General features: G+C 42.3%; 1 protein-coding gene across 1 annotated transcript in view; it reads right to left on the reverse strand.

Annotated features, from left to right (window-relative positions):
• Positions 1-3,741: 3,741 nt before the first annotated feature.
• The window catches only part of LOC116942321 (vasopressin V2 receptor), a 37,956-nt gene continuing 28,635 nt past the window's right edge, over positions 3,742-13,062 (reverse strand). Inside the window, exon 2 of the mRNA XM_032954083.2 lies at positions 3,742-7,002. Coding sequence (XP_032809974.2) covers positions 6,653-7,002 — 350 coding nt within the window. The 3' untranslated portion in view covers positions 3,742-6,652. The remainder of the gene's footprint in view (positions 7,003-13,062) is intronic.

The raw sequence follows: 13,062 nt of genomic DNA on the forward strand, positions 1-13,062 counted from the left end.
CCCACAGTGTTAAAACAATGATCAGCCACGGCTGAGGTATTGGTCCTACCGTGTTTTTTTCTGTCTGCGTGGCTTTACCGAAAGACCCAAAGAATATGAATTCCTGCAGCCACGAAAGCTTTAAGTCAAGATTTTTTATTATGTAAACAAAAATTTTGCTCTATTTCACCAATGGGTTTGAAGGATGGTGGCAAGTGTTGTTTTGTTAAACTATGCCTTTAAAACTAAAAACTACTTACCTGCAGTACCTCTATTTAAATACACTATCGAAAAAATAATTTACACCCCTCTGTCAATCATCGTGTTTCTCAGTGTGGATTTGTGAACACACTTTGTAAACAGTACATAAAATAGTACGCGTTTTCAATGCGGTGTTCATATTGTAACAAGCGTTTATACCAATGTTATTCTACAGTAGTGGCTCCTCTTATCCGCATTGATACGAGCAGTATGTGGGGACTAAGGCTTAACTAAGGCTTAACCGCAAAAACAAAACCTATCTGCACAGATGCCTATGGACAAGAGAAGTATTATCAAACAGGAGGAATTAACGGTGCAGCGCATCTCATCTGTTAAATAGCTGCAGGTAATAGGATTGTCATCGATTGGTCCTGGCTGCAGACATTGGTAGCTCACGAATAATAATGAAGATAAGAGAGCAGTTTCACTGTGTTATGCATACCGTTATGACAAATGAAGGACTTAAGTCGTGTAGGCAGTTTGAGCAGCTTTGGATAAGAATTATGATCCTGCCCATACCCGAGCATGGAGTGCATTCGCTTGTTCAGCTCTTCTGCGTATTTGTCCTCGCTGCTGCGCTTGGGCATGACGTGACAACAGAACGATCTGCGCCAGGTGGGTCGCGGCGTTTATGTGCGCGGTGGGACGGAGTCGCCAAAAATAATTGAACTAATTACGATTTTTACTTCCGTTTATTCGGGACCCCGGGGTCCCGCCATAAGGTTCATACGCTACAGGCCCCGCACTAGCTTCATCCGGCACTGGGCTGATGCCAACCCCCGCGTAGAGACGCATTTCCGGGGGCTCGGACTCAGCATCTGAGCGGTCTAGGGCGCAGTGCATCAGACGTAGCCATCGTGAATCCCAGAGAGAGAGAACGAGAGACACTCAGAACCCACGGCTTGAACCCAGGATAGCAGATTTGTTTTTATCCCCTTGCTTCGCCGACGCTGCGAAGGCCAGTACGAACTGCGTGGGATAGACACCTGATCTCCGGGGCGTGAACTTGGATCTCAAGAGTCGCTGGCTCAATGCATTCTTTCACAACCGTTATCATGCAACACCTCTCCGCGATATGGAGAAACCGGCCCAGCACTCTCCGCCCCCCAGGGCTTGAACCTCACGCCTGTTATATTATTTGGGTCTTTTGCATTCTGACTACAAGTATTGTGGTTAATGCAGACACAATTAGCCGAGGTATTCCTAGCTCTGCGATCTTACATTTACTTGCAAATTACATCTCTAGCCCCGCCCACTTACCCTTGGGTTGTACCCATCTCAAACCTTAATAACCTTTGGCTGCAGTAGCTCTCTCGCTATATTTATTCCTGCCTCAGCAGTCCGCCTGCTGTATTCTTTCACCTGAAGACAATTGCTTGTGTTGCGATCGAAACGTCGTGATTTTTTATTATTTTATTATTTTTACCTATCGACGTGACTTTATCGAAAGACCCAAAGAATATGAATTCCTGCAGTCACGAAAGCTTTAAGTTAAGATTTTCTCACGTCTGTTGTTTGTTCATGTTTGTTCATGTTTTTGTTTATTGCGGTTGCACCCGAGTCAAGAGCCGCATGGCTCACAGGGCTATACCTAATAGATGAACTGAAATGAACTGAACTGAAGGGACCACATCCCTAAATACAAAGTCAATAATTAAAATCCAATCTCAGTCAGGCGTAAACTCACCTCTTCATCACCCCATGGTTGTCACATGCAGTGACTGACTTATCCATGCAATAGAAGGCATACAAGGAATACAAAACTGCCCCACACTCGTTCATCATAGGATTGCAAGTCCTCAGAGCAGAGCATATTGAGGTAGTGAGAACATGGTGTGCTTAGCCAGCGATGTCAGTAATGCAGGGGTTGTGAGAAGGATGTGCAAAATGCGCATTGCTTTTTCAGGGCAGTTTATGGTGGGCCATGCAAATCACTTTGGATGAGAAGAGGGATACGTGTGAGTGTTAATAAAGGGATATTTGAGTAGAGGGTGTTATCTGAATTAATATATCGATCAGAGAGCGCGACCCTAAGCATTTTGACAAGAAGTTGCTGGCAGAGGTCTCTGAGACGAATTTTTTTAATTGCTTGGCCAGACAGGATGAACAAAGCAGAAGTCCAGAAGCGAACATGGAATGCAATAGTTGTAGATATGATTATCAAAAAAGGATTGCACTGGATCGGACATGAGTGCAAGATGGATTAGGGCAGATTGCTGGGGCAGACATTGGAATGCTCTGGCGACCAGGGGGAAGACCTAAGAGCAGATGGTGGGATTCTGTTAGGGCAGATCTTGAAGGTGGCATGTCTACTGTTCAGGAGCTGCCGGATGTGACATAAGGTAAAAAGCATTGGCATCCCCGACTAGCACGGTTGGCTATGTACGGTGCAAAAGAAGTTCAAAATAAATACATGAATGGCTTTGTCCATGATGATAACATCTTGATCTTGGTCATTCTCCTTTGAGCAGGACAATGCGTTGAATGTGGCTTGTTGGCCCAAAACATCACTTGTGAGAAGTTCCCCAATTAAATACTGTTGTAATGCAATAAACATAAAATAAAATCCACATGCCAGGTGCTGTCATAGCATATAATTGAATGTGCCGCTCTAACAACCAGTCGGTTATTCAGCCCTGCTGGCTACACCTGGCACTGGGAAGTTTAATGATGGGCTAATTGACCACTCAGCTTGCTGATAGTGCAAATGGAGGGAGCGATGACTGAAACATGAATGTGCAAATTTTAGAGGTTGGCTTTCCTAAGCACGCAGAGTTAAGGAAATGCATGGCCATGAAGCTTTATACTGAATACTGTCAATTAAATGATATTTAACATTTCGTATCCTTTTTGAGAGTCTGTTTATTCGCACATTTTTAATGCACAAGTTTGCAAATGCATTGTGCATTATTCCCTTGTTGTTCAACAACTTGCCATCCGTGATTTTGGTTGTCCGTGAATCACATCTGGAACTCTACACGACTGCATCGAGAGAAAGAAGGTGATGAGAAAAAGCGATGGGAGATTAAGTGATGATTATGTTGCTACTGCACAGCATCATCACAATTTAAGGTAAGTTAATTTATAAACTAGAATTGAATGCTTCAAATTAGTTTTATTTACTTTATGTTTATTACAACAAATGTAAATGTGTTTGTGTAACGTTAATTTTCACGTATTTGATAGGTTATATACGTTTTTATTTAAGGTTATCCATTAAAAGATACATTTTTGTAGGCCAATACCATTATCCACGAAGTGTTATATTCACGAGCATCTCCGGAACGTATCCCTCGCGAATAATGAGGGAATACTGTATATGTGTGCAGAGTAGCCAAACGCGTTTTGGGAATTTCTTAAAATTGTTCAAGAGCGCATTATTCTTCATAAACGAATGAAAATTTCCCTCTTATTGTCAACAAGCACTCGAGTAGCACTTATCTACAATAGCAACTCAGAGCGCATAACAGAAGTTCCTCAACAACGCACCATGAAAATGTATGTTTTATATAGATTTTTTATATATATAAACAGTAAACATGTTTTCATGCAGGCAATAAACTACGGTGATAGATTTTCCACTGTTTACAAACGTCACAAGCTCACATCGAATACACTGTGTAACAAAACTAACTTTGTTCCTGGGTAGTAAGTGTTATTTCCTAATTGCTTATGCCTCAAAAGTACATTAAATGGCTATTATTCCCCACAAACTTTACTTTTGTGACCAGGACATTGATATGTTGAAATTTACCTATTTTCAATTTGAAAACGGTTGAATTTGTGTTTTTTCGTTCCCATAAAGTCAGAAAAACAACAACATATGAATCAAAATTTACAAAAAATTACACTAAAGTAATACAACCATGACGACAAAAGATTTAGACACCAAGGCGCACTACCACAGGCAGGACTGGCCACAGTGGACCGAGTTCTCTGTGGGGAGGAACAACGTCAAGTGGGAGCCACTGGTGGACCCCCGTACTCGGAGGAGCAAGGTGAGCGCTTCCACCAGGATATACTGGGACTATGAACGCCGCTGCCAAGGACAGTATAACGAGAACATGATGGGAGACTACATTTGGGAGCTGATTCGTGAAAGTGATTTACAGTATAATCTTAAATCTCGAAAACCTACTCACTTCTAAATCTTTTGTAGCAATTTTTGTATAACTTGAGTATAAATACATGTTAATTTTGATTTATATGTTTTTTTTCTGACTTTATGTGAATGGAAAAACACAAATTCGCCCGTTTTCTCATTGAAATAGTTAAATTTCAAAATATCACTGTCCTGGTCACAAAAGCAAAGTTTGTGGGGAATAATAGCCATTTTCTATACTTTTTAGGCATAAGCAATTACGAAATAACACTTACTCCCCAGGAACAAAAATTGTGTTCCACAGTGATATCACAGTAAACACGTTAATGCAATAAGATCATTTCCTTTCTGCAGTGTTCAAACACCCAGTGCAATTACATTCATAAGTAATGTCCCGTATTGTATAAAATCTGCAAAGGCACATCATTCTCTCAACATACTGTAATTATTTTTCATCTTGTGTGCTCTTTGTTCGTTGTTTTGTGTTTGCTGTTGGGAGTAATTTCGGTAAAGAGGGCAAATATACCCAGAGCGCGTTTTTCAATGTTTCTCATAAAAAAATATATTAAGTTAGGAAATAAAAATGCAACTGTGCCTGTGAAGATTTGTAATGTTATAGAAATAGGGAAACGTTTCAGCATAGTATTCCGATTGCAGCAATACAAATATAAACAAAACAAAGACAAAGATCCTCATGTAGACTTTTGGGGCTAGTGCTCTGAGCGAGCACCTTAGAAGATAGGCATTGTGCAAGAAGGTTGTGGTTTGGCCAGCACCAGGCCTGGACAGTTTTATCTTCCCAGAGTTGATGTTGTTGCACAATACAGATACGCGTTTAAGGCTAGGGCTGGCCCAGAACTGGTTGATATATTACTCAAATATTACTCAGCACTGATGTCAGCCATGGCTGAGAACAACTCATATACAGGAAAATATTATTTTACTCATATAGACCCACAGTACCTGTCACAATATTGATTAATATAACAGATTGCATGCAGACATCTTAAATATAAATCGCAATATATACACAATTGGGCACATGCATTATTAACATATACTGTGTACATATATACAAATATTCCCTGTGTACATAAGAGCTACTGAGCTGAGTGTGGTTAGTGAGCACCTATTTAAGCACGCATAGCACATTGGGGGTGATTTCACAACGACCACATACAGGATAGTCTCCTTTCTACGAATTCTTTCTCTAATGAGCAATTTGAATTTAGACCCATTTGTTCCCAAAACGAACAAAATGCTCGCTGAGCGAGCGGAGACCGATCGATGGATATGCGTCCTGTGGCGGCTAGGTGCACGCACTGGCCCACAGCTGATTACCAGCTCTCCTGTGCTGCGTGCCCACGTGATTCGCCGTGTGGGGTAGGGGGGGCCTCGTGGTGGCACTATAATGGGTGGGTGGGAGAGGGGTGGGTAGCGGCGCTAATGAATTGCAGGCCAACGCTAATGAATTGCAGATGCTTAGGACAGGAAATCGCGCGTCATCTGGCATCCCCGCATTGTGACGATGAGCCCAGCCTCCCTGCTTCGATGTCCAGCCACGGGTAACATCAGTGGCAAGTGATATTTGAAACAGGCGTGCCGGATCGCCCCTGCTGCTCCCTCTACCCACTCAATTGAGCAATGGGATGCGGCTCATATCCAATGGTGGCCCTGAGCTTGTGGTGGAAACTCCACATTACCGTGATAATTGTCATTCCTCCTCTATAGTTTGACCGCTATTGTCTTTCCACAAAATGGTGCCCTATGCATTGACCCTGGAGATTTAAAAGGCTTGGTTTACCCTTTCTTTCCTTTAACTGGTCGACATTGCAATTCCATTCCCATATACTACTTCACTCAACTGGGTTTACACATCAGAATCATTGCTCCCCTTGCAAAAGCTAGGCAGGAGAGCCACGCGAGTCAGTGACACGTTTGTATGTATGTCGAACTTCTTTCGCAACGTAGGTAGCCAACCTTTACTGGCTAAACAAGTGCAATCTTAACAGTAATACCCTGACCGAGAGTTGAATATCTAAAGTATTCGGAACGTCGGTCAAGTGTTTTTTTACCAGAACAGGGGTCGGCAACGAAAATAACAAGAAGAGCCTTTTTTTCGAATTCAGTAAACTCAATATTTCAAGAGCCACAATGCATGTGAATACGAGACGGTCCTTAATAAATTACATCACGAAGCAGTCCCGCATGCGGCTACAGAGCCCGCAGGCTGCCGAGCCCCTGGACCAGAAGAACACTCCCGGGTGATATGGGGTCTCTTAATTTAAAATCTGCTGGGATCCTTACCGATCACGCGCTAATCGTGCGCGACCTAATTAATTCGTTGGTTTGTTCCGCGTCATCCTCGTGCTGCGAGCGGAGAGCTCCCGCCAGTTGCACGCTGCTGGTCGCCATCGAGTCCTCGTGCGCCGTGGCTCCCGGCACGCTCCGCACCCAACCGCCAGTGCCACCGCCACCACCAATGCCGTCATCGCTGCCAACGCCACCGCCTGCAATGCCACCGGCGCCGCCTCTCCGCGCACGGCACAGCACGCAGGACAAGAGGGCGCGTGGAGTGCTCCCGCTGAACGCCATGTAGATCCACGGGTTGGTGCAGCTGTTGAGGCTTGCCAGCAGCAGGGTGATGGTGAACAAGGCACCTGTGCGACAAAGAAAGAGAATCCCCCGTGTGGCTTAGAACGGACTTTTTGGGGCAAGTGCTGTTAGCGAACATCTGTCAAGACTGGAACGGCACAAGGGGGGGGGGGGAGGGTGGATGTCACGCCTGCCCGGGCTGCCTTTATCGCCACAGTAGCAATGTTTACCTGCCACATGATGCACGCACAATGCCTCCTGTGTGCTCATTTATTTATTCATTTGCTCATGTATTTATTCACGTGACATTCACAACTGCCTTTCAAAAGTTTCGCTCAAGTGTTAGTCTATACAGCTCTACACGCACACACTTGATAAGAAGAAGAAGACGACAAGATGTACTGTATTTTCCCGCATATAGCCCGCATACGCATATAACCCGCAGATGCATATACCCCGCAAAAATAGCGTTTTGTGTAAAACAAATTTCAGATAGCCCGCACCTCCATATATCCCGCATGCATTCATATCTTTAACGTCGTTACCGCAGCTTAATTCCATCATATTAATACAAAGTTTACATCTGTAATACATTCCACTATCAAGTGTTAACATTACAATCATAACGTACACAAAGAAAACAAACTAACCGAAAACGAGTGAACTTAAAACTGTAAATAAGTAACAAAAGCAAATATCCAATAAATAAGTAACACATAACTGCTAGATAAGTAAGTAAGCGCACTGTTAGGCTTACCAGCATTCAAACTCATCATATGACCGGTAGTTACCCCTGTACAGTTTTAGCACTGGTAGATTGCGCACTGCGCTGACAATAGCGGCACTACGGTAACGCCATTGCCTCCTGGCAACAAAGCCATTGGAAGTTTTAAACAAAGCTCATGGTCGCGACTGTATAGTGCTCAGCCAATAGCAGCGGCCTAAGGGACTCAGCAATTATGATTCCGCGTCTGGTAGACGCTTGTTAAGGCCCTTCCCATTGTGCAATCCATAGCCTCAGCTGAAACTTTCCCACCCCCCTACAGCCACTGAAAGTATTACGGTAAACAAAGTGAGCCCACTTCAAACATTGTCGTTTCATTGTACAAACAATTCGAGTAATTTAAAACGTGATAACATGTGCAATTTTAGTGTGAGTGGTTTATTCAGCAGTGCTTTAGTCAAAGGTAAGTGTTGCATAGTGGATAGTCCTACCATGTAAAATATTTTTGGGATAACCCGCACCTCCATATACCCCGCAGGGTCTTGTTTTGTTTGTAAAAGTGGTATACCCCGCGGGTTATATGCGGGGAAATACGGTAACTTCGACAGGGCACTTCATTTGAGTCAACAAAGACAACGACGTGCGCTCGCGGGGAGCAGAATAAAAAACGTACCTTGAGTTGCCGACACGCGGAACCTTTTATAAGTTTCCAAGTCTGTTTCAAGCTGTTAGTTGATGGTCTCGGGCTCTCATCCCATGACCGCGGTATCTCCTTGTTATACCCGAGGGATACGTTCCGGAGGTGCTCGTGAATCGCACGTTTTACGGATTATGATATTAGCCTCTTTTTAATGAATCACCTTAAATAAATACACGAATAAGCTATTAAATACATGACAATTATTATAACACAAATTAAAATTGGTGATAATAAAAATTAAGTCAATTAACATAAATATTAAAGTATTAAATAATAGTCTATACATGACCTTCCATTAAATGATGATGATACAGCGCAGTAGACGTATACAGTAACAACGATAATGATAATGGTGATGATCGTTGTGATGTCGTTACTGCTCCTACATAGACATAGAGTTTCAGATGCGATTTGTGGATAGCCAAAATCGTGGGTAGCACGTTCGTCAATAATAAGGGGATACTGTACACACAAAGAAAACGATTTCCCCATGTGGTCTACACGGGCTGTTATGGCAATCAGCATTGAAGGCTGGATCCGCGCACGATACAGTGGTGTGGACAGGACCACACCCAGCTTCATATGTTTTTGTTATTACACCAGAAAAGCCTCACTGAGTTGAAGTAAATTTTGATTTAAAGCTTTCGTGACTGCAGTAATTCATATTCATAGTTTTTTCGGTAAAGTCACGTTGAAGAGAAACAACAAAATAATAAAATATATATAAAACAATAAAAAATTCTCACGACGTTTCGACCATAACTCAAACGGTCGTCTTCAGGTGTGTTGGTTCGCATAAATTTATTTTTAAACGGCGCATTTATTTATTTATTTAAAAAAACGTTAGCGCCACGTGCAACGATTTGGCAGTTTACCCAGGACTAGTCCATCTATATTCTGAAAAGAGGAGGGGGGAGACGAAATTTTTTATAATGTATGCTGTCTGAAAGCCACTGTAAGCGTGAACAATCAATTAAGACCTGAAATGGTTTATCAAATCTTTCCAATGAGTGCTAAGATAGAATCCATCTTCTCGGTTGAAATTGTCTCTGTGCTTGTATATGTGGATAGCCTCATGAACGAATCTCTCATGGAAGCCAGATGGCTTACAAAGAACCTCTGTCTTGGAAAAGTCAATGGCATGTGAGCCTACTGAATTAGAACAATGATCTGCCACGGCCGAGGTGTTGGTCCTACCGTGTTTAAGGTCTGTGTTGTGTTCACGAATGCGGTCCGAGACATGGCGTTTGGTTTCTCCAATGTAACTACTACCACAGAGGCAACTTAGTTTGTAGACACCAGGGTATTGTATGTCCGGAATCACATCTTTTACAGACGGAACCAGATCATGGATTTTATGTAATGTGTTGAAACGGACCTGGATCTTGTGTTTATTCAAGATTTTGGAGATATTTTTTGTGATCCCAGCAATGTAGGGTAAAGTGATGGTTTTGAAAGGCTCCTCAAGAGGGTTCTTCTTCATGGTTTGAGTGATAGCTTTGCGGATTGTATAGTCGGAGTAACCATTAGCCCTAAGAGCTTGGTGTACGTGCTTGAGTTCACTGCTTATGTGTTCCTGGTCGGATATGCATTGGGCTCTAAGATACAGAGTCTTGATGAGAGAATTCTTCTGTGATGGATGATGGTGGGAATCCGGTTTCAGATAAGCATCCGTATGGGTAGCTTTCCTGTAGACAGAGTGGCTCATTCAACCATCAGGACTCTTTTTTTAATTAGGACATCCAAAAAAGGTATCTTGCCATCTATTTCGACTTCCATGGTAAATCTGATGGCTGGGTGTATGGAATTGATGTGGTCGAAGAATTGGTCTAGAGCAGGCCGGCCATGTGGCCAGATGACAAAAGTGTCATCCACGTACCTCTTCCATAAGGTTGGGCGCAGAGTGGCAGTCTGGATGGCGTCAGTCTCAAATTTATCCATGAAAATGTTAGCTATAACTGGAGAAAGGGGGGAGCCCATTGGGGTGCCCTCAGTTTGTTTGTAGAAAGTTCCATTGCAAGTGAAGTATGTATTGGTTAAACAGTGTCTCACCAGGGGGGGTACCTCAGTGTTTAGTCCTTGATGAACTAAGTCTTCAATGATTGCAATGGTGTCAGGTACAGGAACCTTGGTGAATAAGGAAACTACATCAAAACTGACAAGCAGGTCGTCTGGGGACAGGGAAATACCCTTGATTGTCGATACCGGGTGAGTAGAATTTTGTACCGCAGAGGTGGTCTTTCCAGTGAAAGGACGCAGGATTTCAGACAAAAAACGAGCTAGTTTGTAGGTGGGGGAGCCGATAGTAGAGACTATGGGACGAAGGGGTGTATCTACTTTATGTATTTTTGGTAAGCCGTATAATCTTGGTGGCCTGGCAGCAGAAGGTTTCAACGAAAACTGTTTAGATTGATCAATTAATGCGGTTGAATCAGAAATTATTTTGTTGGTTTGTGTGACGAGGCTGTTGGTGGGATCTCTTTTTATTTTTGTATAACTACCATCGTCGAGTAATTCTTTAATTTTGTTGTTGTATTCTATTTTATCCATGATGACAGTAGCATTGCCTTTGTCAGCTGAGAGGACTACAATATCATTCCTCTTTTTTAATTTATATAATTCAAAACGCTCATCTTTGCTGAGGTTGCTAGCTGGCATCTTAGCGTTTTTTAGGGTTGCAGCGATTTCAGATCTTGCTACGTCTGCAGCGATGTGACCCAGGCCCCTGAGAGCAACGTCTACTTGGGCAATTATATCATTAACTGGTATGTGTTTAGGTGTGACTGCAAAGTTTAGACATTTAGCTAAAACGGATTTCAGACCATCGGAAATAGAACTGTTACTGCGATTAATTACGACTTTATTAACGTCTAACTTTTTGGTGTGTGGGTCCGGTCTTTTGTTGAAGAGGAGGTTAAATTTGGAAATCAGGTTTTCCTTACATTTGGTCGACATAGTAGCAGCTGAAGAGGCAGTCATATTGTCTACATGTTCCCAATCCGATGTGGACATTGTTGCCGTCAATGATAAGTGTGATTTGTAGAGTGTCTTGTCTAACTGATCTAGTTCGGTGCGTATAAGTCTGATTTTTTCTGAGATAAGAGCTAAGCTAGTTTTGAAAAGAATTCGTTTCGCATTAGAAGAAGTTACAGCAGCAGAGGTCAGTGTAAATGCGATTGGTATTACCCCAGTCGCGGCATCTCTTCAGGAAGGTGAGAGACTCGATCAGCTGAGCTTTCTTATCCCGGAGTTTGTTGAAGGACCTTAAAGTTATGTGAAAACCCTCCCCGTAGAGGCGATTAGATTTTGATTTAAAGCTTTCGTGACTGCAGTAATTCATATTCTTAGTTTTTTCGGTAAAGTCACGTTGAAGAGAAACAACAAAATAATAAAATATATATAAAACAATAAAAAAATTATCACGACGTTTCGACCATAACTCAAACGGTCGTCTTCAGGTGTGTTGGTTCGCATAAATTTATTTAAAAACGGCGCATTTATTTATTTATAAAAAAAACGTTAGCGCCACGTGCAACGATTTGGCAGTTTACCCAGGACTAGTCCATCTATATTCTGAAAAGAGGAGGGGGGAGACGAATTTTTTTTATAATGTATGCTGTCTGAAAGCCACTGTAAGCGTGAACAATCAATTAATACCTGAAATGGTTTATCAAATCTTTCCAATGATTGCTAAGATAGAATCCATCTTCTCGGTTGAAATTGTCTCTGTGCTTGTATATGTGGATAGCCTCATGAACGAATCTCTCATGGAAGCCAGATGGCTTACAAAGAACCTCTGTCTTGGAAAAGTCAATGGCATGTGAGCCTACTGAATTAGAACAATGATCTGCCACGGCCGAGGTGTTGGTCCTACCGTGTTTAAGGTCTGCTTTGTGTTCACGAATGCGCTCCGAGACATGGCGTTTGGTTTCTCCAATGTAACTACTACCACAGACGCAACTTAGTTTGTAGACACCAGGGTATTGTATGTCCGGAATCACATCTTTTACAGACGGAACCAGATCACGGATTTTATGTAATGTGTTGAAACGGACCTAGATCTTGTGTTTATTCAAGATTTTGGAGATATTTTTTGTGATCCCAGCAATGTAGGGTAAAGTGATGGTTTTGAAAGGCTCCTCAAGAGGGTTCTTCTTCATGGTTTGAGTGATAGCTTTGCGGATTGTATAGTCGGAGTAACCATTAGCCCTAAGAGCTTGGTGTACGTGCTTGAGTTCACTGCTTATGTGTTCCTGGTCGGATATGCATTGGGCTCTATGATACAGAGTCTTGATGAGAGAATTCTTCTGTGATGGATGGACTCCTCTTTTCAGAATATAGATGGACTAGTCCTGGGTAAACTGTCAAATCGTTGCGCGTGGCGCTAATGTTTTTCTTTATAAATAAATAAATGTGCCATTTAAAAATAAATTTATGCGAACCAACACACCTGACGACGACCGTTTGAGTTATGGTCGAAACGTCGTGAGAATTTTTTATTGTTTTATATATATTTTATTATTTTGTTATTTCTCTTCAACGTGACTTTACCGAAAAAAACTAAGAATATGAGTTGAAGTATTTAAGGTTTACTCACAGTAGCAGAGGCCCAGGATCGATTCAGATATTTACCACTTGATAAGCGTGGGTAGGAATTGAATTTGGCCATCAGGTTCGTAGCACTGTGTACTAACCACTACA

This window comes from Petromyzon marinus, chromosome 14 (assembly GCF_048934315.1).
Source record: "Petromyzon marinus isolate PM22_M1 ecotype Great Lakes invasive population chromosome 14, UKy_Petmar_22M1.pri1.0, whole genome shotgun sequence".
In the NCBI taxonomy this organism is placed as follows: domain Eukaryota; kingdom Metazoa; phylum Chordata; class Hyperoartia; order Petromyzontiformes; family Petromyzontidae; genus Petromyzon; species Petromyzon marinus.